Below are 18,929 nucleotides of genomic sequence, written 5' to 3' on the forward strand. Positions count from 1 at the left end.
GGATCATTCGATAGCTGAGACAATGACAAAGTAAGAATCTGGAGCTTTGGGGGGAATGGGCTTATGTCATATCTTCTTGGTAACATTCCGAGCAAATACAATTCTGTTAGGTTCTTGAACTCATCAATGGGAACCCGATTAAAGCCTGAAGGTTCACCAAAATTATTTATCAGTTGCAACTTCAAAGATTGAAGGCTGGTATGTTTACGGATCTGTTCGCTTATCCCCTCAAATGATGTTGTATGGCATGTCAGTCCCAGATTCTTAATAGAACTCAGGCTCTTCAACCAATCATTTTTACAGCAATTAATATTGCAGATAAATAGACCCCGCAAAGTCTGAAGGTTGGTTAAAGAATCCAGCATCCCTGTGGACGTCTTAAAATGAAGGTGGTTCATGTACAGATGCCTAAGTGTCTTTGACCTCCAGATGGACATTGGCAATTTGGTTATATTTGTGTGCTTCAAATCTAACGTCTCTAGGCAAGGAAGATCACCTATTGACTTGGGAATTGAGTCTAGAAAAGTCCATCTCAGACCTACATATCTTAAAAGCTTAAGTTTTCCTAGTGTTTCAGGTAGTACTGGTTTGTATACCTTTTCTAGATCAAGCACTCTGAGCAATCCAATGCCTTCTTTAGTGATTGTCTTGTTCAGAAAATTACCTAATTCCTCTGAAGGTTTATCACCCTTCCGGGTGTTGAAAGATATAAAGGAATGTAGATGTTTAACGCCTTCATCTGAAGAAGAGGGGTTGTTCTGAATATCTATATGTTCTGCAAACCTGCGGATGCATACCTTCCGTGAATTGGATGTAGAATTTGAATNTCCTTAACACAAAGGAAATTGGTTCACAATTGAACAAAGCAAAACCATAATTCCAAATTGACAAAACATTGAATAAACAAACGGGAAGAAGAGAAGTAAAGACTATGAAGATGGCTTCTCCACGAATTCCTTCACCTATCTTGTTTTTCTGGATCTTGATTCTGCTAGACCATCAACTTGTGTCATGATTTCCTCCCTTTGAATTAGCTTTCCAACGCCGCAACACTTAATGATTCTGATATCTGTAGCCCAAGTTGTCCCCAAAACACCGTGAGATGCTTTGATAATTCGAGGAAAAAAAAAAGGGAAAAAAAAACTTGCTTGGCCTTCAAGATTTTATGAATTTACATCACTCTCCTCCTTTTGCTTCAAAAATTTCCCTTTTTATCCTTGTTTGTTTCAAAACAAAAATAAATACAAAATAAACATAAAACATGAAAAATTACAATAAAATAACGCTAAACAAACCTAAATGAAGTTAGAAATATACATATACTTGAAGCTCATCAATATGCATTTTAGTTTTAACCCCAAAGAAAAAATTTCTAATTCTGTGTGATTTCGAAAAAAAAAAAAAAAAAGAAGTTAAAGTTTAAGAAAAAAAATTAATTTATATTTTCGCATACCATGTGCTTGATAAAATGACACAGTTTATAGTTTTGCAACATTATAAAATTATCGAAACCCTGATGAAATTAATGTCTCTGCATATATAGCCCATACATAGACCAAGATTTTGAAGCTCAAACTTCACCTTACTCATCCATCTTCACCCCTGCAGTCTCCTTGCGTCTCCAAGTATTTCAATAATCCTTGGATAAAAATAAGAAAATTAGAAAACAAACTATCAAAAAGAATAAATAATATGCTAATTTCTCTTAATGTTCTTTGAAAGAAATATAGGAATATGAAACTGTAACAGGCAGAAAGCCAAAAACTATACAAACTCACCCATGTTTGATCGATAGTTTCAGTTGCGACTTTCTTCTCGCCCAATCTCTTTCGGACTTCATCTACAAAATCTTTTTCCATATTCGTCAAAATGATTTCCTTCAAGGTCCTCACATTCTCCAATCCATCAATCTTTTTTAGCTTTTGGCAATATCTGATCTCTAACTGTTTCAGGACAGGCATGGCATTGTCGTTGATAGTCCAATGTTTCAGCTCCTTTAGCACCCATAATTTCAAGAAAAGGAGTTCAGGAAATGTATCTTTGGGACAAGTCAATCGTTCCCCTATGTAGGAATGAGCAAAAAGCCTGAGGGTTTTGAGGTGCTTCAGCTTCCCCAGCATTGGCATTGGATCATTCGATAGCTGAGACAATGACAAAGTAAGGATCTGGAGCTTTGGGGGGAATCGGCTTATGTCAAATCCTCTTGGTAACATTCCGAACAAATACAATTCTTTTAGGTTCTCGAACTCATCAATGGGAACCAAATTAAAGCCTGAAGGTTCACCAAAATTATTTATTAGTCGCAACTTCAAAGATTGAAGACTGGTATGCTTACAGATCTGTTTGGTTATCTTCTGAAATGATGTTGTATGGCATGTCAGTCCCAGATTCCTAATGCAACTCAGGTTCTCCAACCAATCATTTTTACAGCAATTAATATTGCAGATAAATAGACCCCGCAAAGTCTGAAGGTTGGTTAAAGAAACCAGCATTCTTGTGGACATCTTAAAATGAAGCTGGTTCAAGTACAGATGCCTAAGTGTCCTTGACCTCCAGATGGACATTGGCAATTTGGTTATATTAGTGTGCTTCAAATCTAAAGTCTCTAGGCAAGGAAGATCACCTATTGACTTGGGAATCGAATCTAGAAAAGTCCATCTCAGACCTACATATCTTAAAAGCTGAAGTTTTCCTAGTGTTTCAGGTAGGACTGGTTTGTATACCTTTTCTAGATCAAGCACTCTGAGCAATCCAATGCCTTCTTTAGTGATTGTATTGTTCAGAAAATTACCTAATTCCTCTGAAGGTCTATCATCCTTCCGGGTGTTGAAAGATATAAAGGAATGTAGATGTTTAACGCCTTCATCTGAAGAAGGGGGGTTGTTCTGAATATCTATGTGTTCTGCAAACCTGCGAATGCATACCTTCCGTGAATTGGATGTAGAATTTGATTTGTTGCTATTGACGTGGAAGGATCCCATGTCGTGAGAATTCTGACAGAAGGTATCATATAGACTACTAGTCACATTGCAAGTTTTAGGCTTCCCGTTTGATCTCCGCCTTACCACTTGAATAATTCTCATATTCTCCAGAACTTCAATATCTTTATTTACCAGCTCTTCAAGTTCTTCCTCTCCACTTGGTGTTACCAATCGCTCAGCAAGCCATAAATGAAACAATCTTCGCACGGGTACCTCATCTGATTTGGGAAAGAGACATAAATAATGAATGTATGCCCTGAAACGGGGAGATAGGATCTTATAGGCCAACTCCCAGATATATGAAGCTAATAGGTCTGGAGAAATAGATTGAGCTTCACCAAATCTTTCCTTCTTAAACACCCCTGACCATTCAGAGTTGCTGGGGTAGTTTCTAGTGGAAAACAGACCACACAGCACACATATTCCAAGCGGCAGACCACGACATATTTCCCCGACCTCGTCCTGCATATTTATTAAGTCTGAACTTTTGTATTTCCTCGCCATCTTTAAGAACAATTCCCGAATTTCATGTTTATCTAGTGAACGTAGCCGGAGAACAGTCGGACTGACACTCTTAGCTACAGTATCCTTACGTGTGATAAGGATTACCCTGCTACCACTCGATGATTTTGGTAAAAGAATCCTCCGAAAATCATACCAGGCACCAGGTAGATGGACATCATCCAAGACTATTAGGAATTTCTTCCCGGATAAGGTATCACTAAGCTTAGTTTCCAATTGGTAGGGGAGCAATTCTTCTTCATCCTTAGCCAGTTTTGTCACTTGTTTCAATATGCTAATCAACACATTTTTCATATCATAATAATGATCAGAAAGATAAACATTGACCCAAGCACGGAAACCAAAACTCTGCCGCATAAGTGAACTGTCATAAATGGTTTTCACTAGGGTTGTCTTGCCAGAGCCTGCAGCACCAACTACTACTACTACAACGACAGAATGCTTGTCACTAACAGTTAGTTTAGCCAACTCTAATATTTTATCCTTGAAAACAACAATATCTGTTTCCTCATCAAAAACTCCTTGCAACAACTGGTCGGGATCCTCATTGGAAAGTGGTTGCTCAGAGGTAACAATATCATCACCAACAACATTGATTTCGGCAGATGATACTTGGATATTACAGGAGCCGGATACAAACTCAGCTCCATTGCGCCTTGTATTTGTCTTCTCATCAAAAAATTTTTCCAAAGGGTGGTCGCGATCCTGACCTGAAACTTGTTGTTCAGTGGTAGCATTATCATCAAAAACAACATTGGTTGTGGCATATGATACTCGCATATCACCAGAGTTCAACGCAGGATTTCTTCCATAGAATATTATATTTGGATACCGTACTACATCGGCCGCTCGAAAACTGGAAATCACCCGGCTACCATGAGATGAGTTTGGAAAAGCATACTTGACAATCTCCCAAAGATCTGGTGTCCGGACATCAATCAATATTACAAGGTATCTCTTCCCAATTAACAAATTGCGGAGCTGTCGTTCATCAAACCTCTCCTGCATTTCCTCCCTGGGACCTGGAGTACCACGAACTTGTTTTATTATATCAATGAGCAGTTGACTTTTGTCAAACTCATGAGCAACAGCAACCCATGCACGGCGGTCAAAATGACCCTCGACCTCTACATGGTTGTAAATCTTCTGCAATTCAGTTGTCGTAGCAGAGCCTTCAACATCTATCACTGGAATAGGAAAAGGAGATGAGTAATCACTGAGAATAAGTTCAGCCAACATCTTTGCTCTACCCTCCAAGCCTGAATACCAGATCTGTTGTCACGAGCACTGTGGATTGCTTTACTCTGTTTAGCAGTCTTCGATGGTGGATGTCGAAGGATAGTCCACTCTTTTTCTAGATCACTCACTAATTTTTTCATTATCTGATTCATCGAAAGGGTTTGGATATGCACATACTTCAAACGGAAGTCAGCGAACACCAACCCGAGCTTCTGAAATTTTGTTCTAACGAGGAAGATGTCAATATTATCCTCTAAGCGGTAAATAGTCTGCAGTCGCTCTGGATTCAAACCACCTGGACTTCCATCTGGATCTACCAAATATTTCTCTACCTTTGTTAGTATATCGACTGACTATTTGACTTGATTAACCAATCTTGGGTCGGTGATTTGGTTCTTATCTATCAGATTTTCTAGTTTGGCTATCAGAAGCGTAATAATGACAGGTTCAGCAGCAATTAATTTCTCAACCTCGTCCATTGCTCCTTTGATCTGATGATTAAGAAGCCAAATTCACCAGTATAAAAGAGACATTAACAACATAAAGGAAGAAAACGAGGAAGATCGAGCAACAATAGAAGAAGAAAGCATGAAAACAAGGATGATGAAGAAGCAGGTGACTTTGAAGACTGACTGATAGTTGAAATCAGGGAAATGGACCTGATGAAGACGGGATTAACAAAATTTATTTCAATTTTCGTAAAAATTTAAAAAAAAAAAAAAAAGATAAAGGGTATTACAGTCTTTTCATAATTAAAGTTGAGATTGTCTGTATAATGTTGGGGGTATTTATTATTTTTTGAAACCTTTGGGTGTGCCTGATTATAAACAAAACCATGAGGGAGCAATAAGATCTCATTAATTTTGCTCTGCCCAAAAACTTTTATGACAATGACAAAATAATCACATCCACTATAATTCCATCCAAGCAAATTTGCTTAATTGCTTTGATACTATTTAAAGTATATTATTTGTTTCGTCTCCAAGCAATTCCAACCTTTTTTTTGTTTTTTTTAATTTTTGTAATTTCAAGGATTTGAAGTTATGCCTATTGTTCTTCATGTCTCAATGTTTATTTTTATGGAATATAGAAATTTTTTCATACTAATAATTATCTTTTGTTATATACATGGAAGGTAAAACTATTTGTACAAACTCTCATACTATTTATACAACAATAACACTACTCTTACAATACAAAGTAGATTTTACAAAGTGATGTGGCACTGCCATGTCATCTGACACGTCATCACTTGCCACATCATCCATTTCAATATATTGAATCTTCTCCTCCACGCTTCCTCTTTCGCGCTCTTCTCCATCACCGTTTTTGGCTGCTCTGCTAACTGCTCTTCACCATCTCCATCTCCATCTCCATCTCCATCACTCTTCTCCATCTTCATCGCTCTTCTCCATCTCCATCGATGTCTTCATCTTCACGCTCTTCTCCATCTCCTCTCTTCATCTTCATTGCTTTTCTCCATCTCCATTGCTGACTTCATCTTCGTGCTCTTCTCCATCTCTATTGCTCTCTTCATCTTCGCGCTCTTCTCCATCGCCGTGTTCTCTAGAAGCTGCTGAGAGGTAATCTTCATTTTCCTTCAATAAAATCTTTTAGACATTTTCTAGTTTGGAGCTAACTTATTTCTTAACTCAGAGGTTGGAACTTGGACGTTGATATGGAGAAAGATTCTTTGTTGCATTAAGGACGGTAAGTGGTCTTTTGCCCTTGGTTGAACTCGAATGTGGTCTATTAATTGGTATTGAAATAAGATTTTTCCAACATTTTCCACCAAGTCGTTGGTCCATTTTTCTGGGTTATTGCTTGTTTTGGTTGTTGTTGCGGCTGTTTATACTTGGTGTAGTGTTTTGGTTGTTTCCCTTCAATAGATACACCAGCGTGTTCCACTCTACATTGGAAGTCAGGAGGAAGTGGAGAAATTGGAGAAGTATTTAGCTTAACTGAAATGTAAAACAAAGGAGTAATTTTGTTCATGAAGATAATTCTTTCATGGAAGTTTCTCAAGAAATACACTAAATTGAAATAAAAAGAGAAGCAATTACTTTCCTTTACCTGTATGAATTACTTTTGTTTCGGGCAAAATATTGTCAGGTCTGCATGGGACTTCAGTTGTGTGTAAGATTCAATCTAGAAATTGGATCAAATTTTCAGAGGAAACAGATTATCAGAAATGGAAACGCATAATGATAAAGTAAAACATCTTTAGAGAGGTTAATTGTCTTCTTTTCATGTGGGAGAGAAGTGAAATTTCTTAGCCATTCTTCACGGTGACCAATCACACAATTTATGAAACTTGTATCAAACCAATGCCATAATCAGAACCTGTGCCTCAAATAGTCGTGAGATATTTACTTTTTTGGTAGATTCACCATAAAACAATTTTAATTGGAAGCCTGGATAAATAAATAACAAAGATTTTGTGCAAGAAGTTTCTACTTCATTATCAAATGTCATCAGTAACCTTCATAAAAAATTTACAATCACCACTGAATCAATATAGGCCATAATACAAGTGGACAAAGATAAGTATTTGATTAGCAAGCTGAAGGGTACTTTGCTTTGCCCAATCTTTCAACTAAAATTCTGTGGGAATGCTAAAGAGATGTTAAGTAACATGTAATAAAGAAATAGTAAATAGGCGGATGCTTAAGAATTAAGATCACAATCAAGCATCTTTGCTGTAAGTACTGTACTGGTACCGTGTCAGCATTCAGTCATCTTAATCTTAAAAAAGAATTAGTTTCTTGCTGAAAAAACTTTCTAATCCAAAGAACTCCTGCGACCTTTTGCTGCATTTCATAAGAAAAACATCAATTTTAGAACTCCGAACTAAATTTTGGTATACAGAACAATGAAGATACAAGTTTATCCCCAGTATAGAAAAGATAGGAAAGCAAAACTAAAAAGTAAGGAGCAATAAATTACCAGGACTTAAAATTCTTATGCATTTTGTTACTAATTTTACTGCTGTTAGGGTTTCAGAGCCTGCAAAATGCAAATTTACAAGATAAATACGACCACATGCAGCATCTTAGTCTCATGTTTCAGACACTACTCGAACATCAGTTAGTGGCCAACCGAAAGAAGTGTTTCTTTGGAAAACTCCAATTAGAATATTTGGGTCATTTCATCTCGGCACACGGTTTGGCTGTGGATCCCTCAAAAATTGAAAGTATTGTCAACTGGCCCCGTCCGAAGGATGTGAAAACACTTAGAGGGTTTCTTGGCCTGACAGGGTATTACAAACGCTTTGTAAAAGGGTATGGTAAGATAACACTACCCTTAACTAATTTTTTATGCAAGGATTCATTCATGTGGGGTGAGAAACCTCAGGAAGCATTTGAGGCATTGAAATCTGCCCTGACCAGTGTACCAGTGTTAGTAATGCCTGATTTTTCTAAACCATTTCTCATTGAAACTGATGCGTCAAGTTATGGTTTGGGAGCTGTATTAATGCAGGAAGGAAGGCCTCTTGCTTTTCTCAGTAAAGGTCTATCAGCAACATCGAAACTCAAGTCGGTTTATGAAAGAGAAATGATGGCTATCGTGATGGCGGTACAAAAATGGAGACATTATTTGCTTGGCCGACGTTTTGTCATCAGAACTGACCAGAAAAGCCTTCATTTTCTAACTGACCAAAAGTTGTTGAATGAGGAGCAGCAGAAATGGGTGTCAAAATTACTCGGGTTGCAATTTGAAAAACAGTACCGCCTGGGGCCAGAGAATAAGGCTGCGGATGCATTGTCCCAGCGCCCCGAGAATGTGGAGAATAACGCAATTTCAATGGGCTGTTTCGGCGGATTCGAAGAACTAGAAGAGGCAATCCAACAAGATGATAAGTTGTGGCAACTCACTCAGCAGCTCATGGTTAACCCTCATGGCCATCCTCATTTCAAACTCATGGGTAGACACCTTATGTACCAAAACAGGTTGGTTGTCCCGAAACAAGGCCCCCATATTCAAAAACTTTTGCATGAATTTCACTCATCCCCGATTGGAGGCCACTCTGGATTTTACAGAACATACAAGCGCCTGATGAATGTGTTTTATTGGGATGGAATGAAACGAGATATCCAAAATTATGTGAACTCTTGCAGTGTGTGTCAACAAAACAAATATGAAGCATTGCGACCAACAGGTCTATTGCAGCCACTTCCAATTCCAATCCAGGTTTGGGAAGATATTTCCATGGATTTTATAGTGGGGCTTCCGAAAGCACACAATGTGGATACTATCTTGGTAGTCGTTGACAGACTCACTAAATATAGCCATTTCCTCACACTCAAACACCCTTATACAGCCAAAGAGGTAGCAGCCGCATTCATCAAAGATGTAGTACGACTCCACGGCTTTCCAAGGACGATTGTTTCAGATCGTGATCGAGTATTCATGAGCCATTTTTGGGGAGAAATGTTTAAGCAGGCTGGCACTAAGCTTCACATGAGCTCGGCCTATCACCCGCAGACAGATGGTCAAACGGAAGTTGTTAACAGATGTTTGGAAACTTAACTTCGTTGTTTTGTAGGAAATCAGCCTCGGCAGTGGCCTCACTGGATTCCGTGGGCTGAATTCTGGTTTAATACTACTTACAGCAGTTCCACGGGTATGAGTCCTTTCAAGGCCTTGTACGGACGAGAACCTCCAACATTGTTGAAGTACGCAGACCACAGCTCACCAGTAGATGAAGTTAATTAGCAGCTTCAAAATCGCAACAGTATTCTCCTGGAACTTAAGGAGAATCTGCTTAAGGCTCAAAACCGCATGAAAAGTTCAGCAGATGCGAAGAGACGGGATGTTCAGTTTGAAGTGGATGAACTTGTATACCTTAAGCTTCAGCCCTACCGTCTGAAATCACTCGCTACCCGCTGCAACGAAAAGCTAAGTCCCCGGTTTTATGGACCGTTTCGAATCTTGGAAAAAATTGGATCAGCCGCCTACAGGTTAGAACTCCCCGCTGGTGCTTGTATCCATAATGTATTTCATGTGTCCCAACTCAAGAAAGCCAATTTTCCTCCATCGAACATTCAGCCTCTTCCGGACTCCTTAAATGAGGATCTGGTTTTAGTTGTCGAACCAGAAGAAGTGCTGAATACTCGCAAGCTAATCAATGGTCAAAGGGAAGTTCTAATTAAGTGGCAAGGGTTGCCCCACCATGAGAATACTTGGGAAGAGTATGACGGCCTGAATTCCCATTTTCCTTCCTTCCACCTTGAGGACAAGGTGGCTATTCTTCAGGAAGGTATTGATACAACACGTGAAGTGAGGGTTTATAATAAGAAGCGTGGGAAGAGGCACCAGGGAATCAATTGTGATAAAGGGAACAACTAAAGTGTGAGAGAAGCAAACAGATGGAATCAACAGGTGGCAACAGATAAGTGGCTGAAACTGAAATTCCGTTAGGGAAGGAGGTGAATAAAAGGGAGCAGCAGAGGTTGAAAAGGCATCAGAGAAGAATTGAGAAAAAGGGGAGGTAGCTGGCCCTCGAAGTCCAGCGTATTAGTTTCATTTATTTTCCTTGTTGTTTGTTAATTAAATTCTGGTATTGGGATGTATCCATACATGAATGCAACTCAAATTTTACCAGGAATTACATATTTGAGATTTTGAATGTTAGATTATTTACAATCCATGGTTGAGTAATTTGATGTTGGCCTGAGTGTGCTGGTCTATTGTAGGAAACATAAGGTTGGGAAGTAGGGGATTTTGGTGATGTCGCAGGAAACTTCCAGGGGTTTAGGCTGGGACAGGTGGTGATTAAGGGTTGGGACAGCAAAGGAATTCAGTTAGGGAGAGAGAGAGAGATGGAGGATAAAAGGAAAGGGAGACAGCAGATTACAGGGGGGAGAATTTAGGGAAAATTGGGAGGAGCTAACCCTCGAAGTTAGCAATTAGGGAGGAGCTGGCCCTCGAAGTCCAGCATATATGTTTTTCCATTAGTTTCCATTGTTTGTTAATTGAATTCTTGTAAATCTGACGTTGAGATATAGTCCATAGCTGAGTGTAATTCTGAACTTCTAAATGCAATATATACTCTGTTATTTTGGATGTTTACATGATATTTACAATGAACCGTTGATTACTTCTGGTGTTAGTATTTGTGTATGAGTGAGCAAGAGATCTGGGTAGGTTCGCATCAGAGTCACAATGAACTCGCTTAAGGTTCGAAGACTAGCTAATCTCCTGACTCCTTTTGGCATGCAACTTATTGAAGTTTCATCATTCACCAAATGTCTAAGGTTGATTAACTTTCCTATCCCTTGAGGTAAATTTTTGAGATTGGTACATAATTGGAGCTCTAAGGTTTGTAAATTATATAACTCGCACAATGTTTCAGGCAAATCTTTTATCTTTCTATTCTTGGACAAGTTAAGATACCTCAAATGTATAAACATTTTTATCCCTTTGGGAACTTCTTTAATTAAATCATACCAAGCATTATCATGGTTACTCAAATCTAATGTCCTTAGACATGTTAACCGATCAAATAACTTTCCCAGATCTACATCACTCATAAAACCACCTCTAGGCTCAACCACAAGGCTACGCAATTCTCTATCATTATAAACAGGGACTGGAAAAGAGCCCTCTCTTTCAAATATTATCATTAAATGTGGAACTTTTTCATAAGAAGACTCTGATTTAGACTTTGCAGAATCATTTACCTCCATGATAAAACATTCATTCTTTGCAATAAATTGAGCAAAATCATACACTATATCATGCATCTTGCAACTTATTATGCTCCCATTATAAGTGTTTCTTTGAAAATCTTGAAAAAATGAGAGCATCACTAAGTTTTCAAAGTATTCTTCTCCAATTAACTCCATATCTTCTCTTCCTTCTGCCTTAAGATAATTTTGGGACATCCATAACTTGATTAACCGACTTTTCTCTATCTCATAATTTTTTGGGAAAATGGCACAATATGAGAAGCATTTTCTTAGGATGATGGGCAAATCATAATAGCTTAACAATAGAGGTGGGAAAAGCCCTTTTTCTTCTGCAAGTTCCGATATCTCACCATGCAAAACGTTTTTCCAATCTTCAACATTTCTTTTAAGGCTCAAAAGGCTTCCTAAAATCTTTACAGCTATTGGCAAGCCGTTGCACTTGTCCACAATGTTTCTACCAATCTCTTCCAAATTTTCACATTGTTCTCTATTATGAAATGCAAGTTGACAGAATAATGACCAATAATCCTCCTTAGTTAGTGTTCTTAATGTGATTGTGAAGGTGGTTTCTATCTCCATTACAGCATTCTCCTCATGTGTCTTCCCTTTCTCCGCTACAGCATTCTCCTCACGTGTCTTCTCTTTCTTCTTTACAGCATTCTCCTCTAGTGCAGTCACTAAAATTCTACTTCCTTGGCAACCACACTTAAGATAATAATTCAACTGTTCCCATGATTTGAGATCTCCGATTTTTATGTTATCCAGGACAAGAAGAAATTTCTTCCCCCTAATAAATCGGCCAATATGCCGTAACACAGTTTCCAATTCGACCAGATCTGATGCATCAAATTCCCTTAGAGATTTAAGAATCGCTTTGGCAATCCAAATCTCTTCACAAGGATAAGAAGCAGACACCCATATTCTTTTGTTGAAATGAGTTTTCACCTCTGTATCATTGAATACTAGTCGAGCTAGACTCGTCTTTCCGATCCCTCCCGACCCAACTATGGAGATGACAGGGAGGCTCGGTCCTTGACTACTCTCACTCAACAATAATTCTAATAATTTATTATTTTCTGCAGCTCTTCCATAAACCTCTAACTGGTCAAGAAAAGAGGGACTCCTTTCTCGTTCCAGTTTCCCCTCAATTCCCTTCAACATGCTAAAATTAAACTTATGTTTCTCCTCAGTGATATATTCCAGCGTTTTATTCAGGCTTTTGATCTTGAAAGCTATATCACGACGCAAAACCAGATGTTTATAATGACACTGCAGATACGAAGGAATGAAGGAGCATACCTTTCTAATAATAGGCCTCAAATCATCCTCAGCTCCCTTCTTGACCGCCGTGTTCCACTCATCCAATGCGTCGTCAATGTCAGACAACGTATCTTTCACAGTAGTTATCGGAACTCGAGCAGCGCCATCATTCAGTTGCATGTTCAACGCATCATCAAGCACTAGTTGAAAGGGCAGGAACTTCTTGATGAACTTATCGACTTCTTTTTCAACAGCCGTGCCTCGACCTACCAGTACTCCCACTTCACGAAGGATTGAAGATAATTGATTCAAGTCCATCAAGCCACTCATTTCAGCCATAGTCAAAGAGGAAGATGGTAACAGTAACTGATTGCAGAAATATGAGAAACTGAGGTATTATTTGGTGTGAATAAATTTGTTGCAGGAATTGATCTTACATAGAGCTATTGGCAGTTTTCCTTTGGTTTCTTCCCTTCCTGAGGTTTAAGCCACTATCAATAATGTCCTAGAAGTATTTGAAATCATCAGCTACGTCCCCCCACATTTGGTAAACAATAATGATAGATATCCCAAAAGTTATTCCAAAATTCTTATCCTGTAGTGTTGAAGTGGTCATTTTTCAGTTAATCATATCACTTATATGTGAATTCCGCAATATATTTTAGGATTTGTAGCATAACTTATTCATAAAATCATGTTAATTCTGACCATTGTCAAAAGAAGGTAAGTGATTGTTTGTCCGAAGCTAAAGAGAGGCTACTAATGATTTCTCCTACCTTAAAAGTTCTAGTCAAATATATTTCTATGAAAAATTTAAGTTTGCAACTTTTAATTTACATTTAAAAAATTTAATACATAATTTAGTTTTATAACAAATATAAATTTATATGAAAAAATATTAAACTAGAAATAGGCGGTGGTTTTTTAGTCAATCATATATGAACACTAAATAAGATGACACATCACTTCAAATATGAAGTCGGGAATATATTTTTGGATTTGCAGCATTACTTATTCATAAAATCATCTATAACCTCCCCTCATCATGCTAATTTTGGCTATCGTCCAAAGAAGGTTTACTGATCATATTTCTTTAAACCTTAATGGGAGTTGGAAGATAATAACACTTTCTTTTTATCTCATAATCGCCATCATTATTTGTCCAACACAACCGTATCATAGAGTGTACAGTGTACTCTCAAACTTCTCAATGAATAAAATAGCAAAAAATGGAAATTTAAGTTCTTTTCCTTCATGTTTCCAAATTCTCTCTTATGAAATTAGTTCCAACAATGGAAATTTTCCATATATCTAATACATCAAACGTGCACTTAAAATTGGTTTCACTTCAAGTGCAGCCAAACAATTTGAATAAGTGCAAAATTACTAAGGTGATTGACAAAACTTCAAGGTGACGACCGAGTTTCCCATACATCATTCTACCAGTAAACAATCTGAATTCTAACTTCCTTCAGGTTGTGTTGCCAATATTGTTCATTGAAATTTCGCCAAGGAACTGTTTTTTCGATCTTGGCTGAGAGGGCCGGCAACAATCCGCATGAAAGCCTTAAGGATTTTTTTGACGATAAGCGGACGGAGCTGGACACCCATGTAGACTGGACCTCATTGCAAAAAGATCAGCAGGAACTCCTCTTGGTAATAGAAATAAGAAACGATCTGCAAGCTCAGGGTCCCAATTTGATCTATATTAAGCGAATACTTGGGCTCGAGTAACCTTTCGCCTTCTATTCCCACGTGTCAAGTTGAATAAATGAATGCATCCTCAACCAGAGAGATCAACCTGCGCTTTTTATTTTCCTTTTACGCTGCCGACGGTGCAGAACGCACTAATCCGCAACCAGCAATTTTTCCAAAACTGAACTAATTCAAGAAAATAAAAATTGGTTAGCATTGAAATTGCAACATTTAACTAATTTTTTCAAGGTATAAACAACAGATGTATATGTCAATAACATTTCAAAGTACCTTTATGAAGTCTTTGTTGGGCAGATTCTGGTCACAGATAATGTTTACGTTGTGAGTAACAGATTTAAATGTTTGCAGTAAATGAGGACCCAAACTTCTGTGCTTTCTTCAATCTGAACCTGACAGACTGTATTGGAAACACTTATCATTTACTTGGTATTGATGACAATGGTGGCTACCTTCAAATTTAATCTGATATTTGAAGAATCAGGAAGTCGTTTACCATACCAGTCCATCCTCCATATATGCCCTGACAGAGTAATAATTGCATAGCTTGAGAAAAAATTCAGGAAGGGGAGTATTGCTCCTGGAAAATTAGGAAGCCATGTTAATGATCCATAATTTTTGTAACCATTTGTAACAATATTGATCCATAATCTTTCAGGCTAATGAATTTGATCAAAATTCTTTCATATACCTTGGGATTTCATACTGTGGGTACTACCCCATTTTCCACTTACAAAGTCAATCCTCAACTGTGAATTTGAACAGTCACCATAAAGCAAAATGATATATAATAGAGAGAATCACTTCTCAGTTTCTAAGATTACAAATATATAGTTCATGCTCAGGAAAACAAACTTGGATGACTTGAAAAGCAGAGACATAATAAAAAGTGAAAAATGCAAACCTGTTAGCAGATGAGTTCTTTGCCAATAAACTGAAAAACCACTCACAATATATGATTGTTGCCTGCACGCTCCCTAATGTGTCAGCTTTTATGTTGGACCTGGGCATAAGAAAAAATGCATCCTGAATGATACCATCTTGCTTGATATTTGCATTCCCTTTATACAGCATATTGCTGAGTCAAAATTTGCAAATTTTTAAAATAAGTGAAGGCACATTGTGATCAACCATTTAACTGAAAATTCAATTATCTAGTTGTACCTTGAAGGAAGAAAACCAAACCGAGAAACTCACCAAAGGCAAAATGGTAATGTAAAATCTTCCTCTCTTTTCCAGCTAGTAACAGTTGTCCCTCTTGACTGCCAGAAACCACTACAGCCACTGCAACAAGCAATTCATGCGCCTCTGGAATCAAATATCTAACCCTGTAACAATAATTATAATCATTAACAAAAATAATAAAATGAAAAAATCGACAAAGAGAAGATTGCAGTTAACAGGAGAAGAACTTACTTGTGCAGTTACAACTGTAGCTGTCTGAAACTTTAACGGACATCTCCTTGGAAATCTCCTTGTACACTTTCAAAATTAATCATGATGTTAGGGATATGACTGATCTTGGGCCAGTCCACTCCCGTGCCCAGAGTGCAGCGTTTTTTTAGAATGGAACACCAATTGATGTTCAATTCTTCCAGTGTTACCATTCGAAAAATCTGATCTGACAGCGCGTTTAATTTGGGACAGTAGACAAAGGATAAGGAACGAAGGCACGGCATGATTGTTCCACAATCCCACACTTCAAATTCTTCCATGTTGACAAATTCGAGAGATTTCAATTTGGGGAAGGGAATAAATGAAGATGATGATGCGTTGTCACTTCCTATTCCCAAAAATTCGTTGCCCACTCTTTTCACACTCTCCATACTCCTTAGAGAGAGTGATTCAAGGGATGGAAGTTTCCCCAAAGGAGGCAAATGTGTAATGTTCATGCAATCATGGAGACTTAACATCCGCAACTTGGTTAATGACATAATCCAATTAGGGAACACATTACCTCTGTAGTATGTAATCTCTAACCTGTCTAAACTAAGAGGTGGTTGTAAGACATCAAGAACTAGTTCATCTTTATCCATCCTTTCCCCTTCTCTATCCACATTCACCCTCTCTTCTTCTGCATGCTTTTCAAAATTTAGATTCAAAAAGAGGAGGTTCTTATTCCGAAGTTCTGCTTCTTTGGCCACATCGACCTCAGACCCTCGAAGATGTGTCAAGTTTGCCAGAGATTTCAGGGCACATGCTTTGTCGCCATTGTCATCACCACTCACAACAAATTCACTTAATGTTCGAAGACAAATTAATCTCTCGATTCCTATTGGCATGCAAGTTAGTGAAGTCCCTTCATTTACTAAATGTCTCAAGTTGGTTAACTTTCCCAGCCCTTGAGGTAAGCTCTTGAGATCAGCACACCCACGAAGCTCTAAAGTCTGCAAATTATACAATTCACACAATACCTCTGGCAATTCTTTTATCTTTAGGGAGGACAAATTGAGGTATCTCAAATGTATCAATCTCCCAATCTCTTTTGGAATGTCTAAGACCATATTCTCATACCATATATTTCCACTCACATCTAATGCCCGTAAACGTGTCAATTCACCAAATAACCTTGGCATGATTTCATTCATCGACTGATAATTTGTAACTCCATATAGAATTAAGAGGCTACGCAAACTTTTCATACTACTACATATGGACAGAGGAAATGGAGCCTCTACCCCAAGAATTAATGTTGAATGATAAAACTTCCGGTCAGATAAATCTCTGTCTGGGCCTTCCAGAGCGTTGACTTCTAAGATTAAGAGCTCATTCTTTCGGATAAAACAAGCGAATTCATGCACTAAGTCATGCATCTTACAAAATAAAATATTACCATCACTATCTGTTTCAAAATCTTGGAACAACGATCGTGTTACTAAGTCATTGAAATATTCTTCACCAACTCTCTCCATGTCCATATTATTTTCTAACCCAAGAAAACCTTGAGCCATCCATAATTTGATCAATTGTTCTTTGTCTATACGGTAGCCTTCTGGGAATATGGCACAATATGAGAAACATTGTTGTACCGTTGAAGGCAGAAGCTGGTAACTCAAAAATAGAAGAGATAAAATATCATGTTCAGACCTGTTCAATTCCTCTAAGGCTCTTAGCCACTCCTCTCTATGTTTTTTTAAGCGCAAAAGACCTCCCATGCACCTTGCAGCAAGAGGTAGTCCACTACACTTGCCTACAATTTTTCTACCAATTTCTTCCAAATTTTCACACTCCTCGCGAGCTCTACCAGAAAAGGCAATTTTGCTAAATAATTCCCAACATTTCTCCTCCGATAATGGATTAATGGTGATAATGTCAATTGAATGCATCATACGTGCCACTGTCTCCTTACGTGTGGTAATCAATATTTTACTTCCATAGAGACCATTCTTCAGACAATGATAGAGTGGCTCCCATTTACGATAATCCTCTGTCCATACATTATCTAAGACAAGAAGAAATTTTTTTCCTACTATAGATTCACGAATGATATTTAAAAGAGAATCTAATTCCACAACTTTGGAGGGTGAACCCTTTAGACTTTCAACGATTGCTTTAGCAATCCTAAGCTCATCAAAAGGGTCGGATACAAACACCCATATTCTTTCATCAAAATTTTCTACAATCTGATTATCATTGTAGGCAATTCGAGCAAGAGTGGTTTTTCCAATTCCCCCCATACCTACGATTGAGATAATATGGAGGTTTCGTACCTGTTCACCCCCCTCAAGTAACTTACGTACTAGAGCATTCTTCTCGGCATCTCGACCATATATATCAGACACATCCATTGAGGAGACATTCTGTACTCCTTCAAAATTTTCACTAGTCAGGGTCGGACGAAAAAGAAAATTTTCTCTCTCTAGGGCGATAATATCTAGATTTTTAGTTATATCCTTGATCTTGATAGCAATTTGATGACGTAAATGGACTCGTTTGTAATTGAAGCAAGAGAAGGGAAAGAAAGGTACCTTCTTAGGAACAAGAACATTTTCATGAACTCCCTCGATTTTCAATTTCAACAAAGCAGTTTTCCACTCATCCAACACGTCTTCTAAGTCATAGCACGTGTCTTTGAGCTGGCCAAGCCAATCATTCACAGCTTCTTCCTTCAACCGTCTTTCCTCTGCTTCCAAGAGCACGGCTTGAACGGCTTCAAGATTGGTGCGCAGCATTTTAACTTCTTTGTCGACGCCCACTACTAGCTTCACATAATCTTGTTTCTCTTGCGTAATGATTGAAGCCAGTTGCTCCAATATACTGGAAACAGTTGCATACGCCATAAGAAGCAATCAGAAATAGTAATTGATCAACTGAGGTGCAGAAAGAGAAATGAATGGAGTTGTAAATCTTGCTTTCATGTTAGTCAACCCACGCCTGTATTGGAGGAAATTTAACCCCCCGGACCTCCCAAGTTTGTATTAAAAAAAATTACCTTCAAAATATTTTTTAATTTAGAAAAACTAACGTGGCATACTTAGGATTCATTACATATATTAAACAGGTTAAAGTGAAAGGATTTAAA

The 18,929-nt window shown here is 38.0% G+C and overlaps 3 protein-coding genes and 1 long non-coding RNA gene across 4 annotated transcripts; all 4 read right to left on the reverse strand.

The window, feature by feature from the left end:
- Window positions 1-833: 833 nt before the first annotated feature.
- LOC116139498 (probable disease resistance RPP8-like protein 2) lies at window positions 834-4,742 on the reverse strand. The gene is made up of 3 exons (XM_031425158.1): window positions 1,779-4,742; window positions 1,582-1,639; window positions 834-1,069 (listed from the first exon to the last, which is right to left on the reverse strand). Exons 1-2 carry the CDS (start codon window positions 4,740-4,742, stop codon window positions 1,631-1,633), a joined length of 2,973 nt encoding a protein of 990 aa, XP_031281018.1. The 3' UTR covers window positions 834-1,069; window positions 1,582-1,630.
- A 6,080-nt stretch (window positions 4,743-10,822) lies between these two features.
- On the reverse strand, window positions 10,823-13,033 carry LOC116139499 (disease resistance protein RGA2-like). Its single transcript, XM_031425159.1, has one exon. The coding sequence runs from the start codon at window positions 13,031-13,033 to the stop codon at window positions 10,823-10,825; it is 2,211 nt and encodes a 736-aa protein (XP_031281019.1).
- A 1,653-nt stretch (window positions 13,034-14,686) lies between these two features.
- LOC116139439 lies at window positions 14,687-16,276 on the reverse strand. The gene is made up of 4 exons (XR_004129460.1): window positions 15,824-16,276; window positions 15,572-15,735; window positions 15,099-15,485; window positions 14,687-14,987 (listed from the first exon to the last, which is right to left on the reverse strand). It is a non-coding gene; the product is annotated as an uncharacterized LOC116139439 (long non-coding RNA).
- Window positions 16,277-16,295: 19 nt separating this feature from the next.
- Window positions 16,296-18,687, reverse strand: LOC116139501 (putative disease resistance protein RGA3). Its single transcript, XM_031425160.1, has 2 exons — window positions 16,365-18,687; window positions 16,296-16,312 (listed from the first exon to the last, which is right to left on the reverse strand). Exons 1-2 carry the CDS (start codon window positions 18,685-18,687, stop codon window positions 16,296-16,298), a joined length of 2,340 nt encoding a protein of 779 aa, XP_031281020.1.
- Between the last annotated feature and the right edge of the window lie 242 nt (window positions 18,688-18,929).

This window comes from Pistacia vera, unplaced genomic scaffold (assembly GCF_008641045.1).
Source record: "Pistacia vera cultivar Batoury unplaced genomic scaffold, PisVer_v2 Contig351, whole genome shotgun sequence".
Taxonomy (NCBI): domain Eukaryota; kingdom Viridiplantae; phylum Streptophyta; class Magnoliopsida; order Sapindales; family Anacardiaceae; genus Pistacia; species Pistacia vera.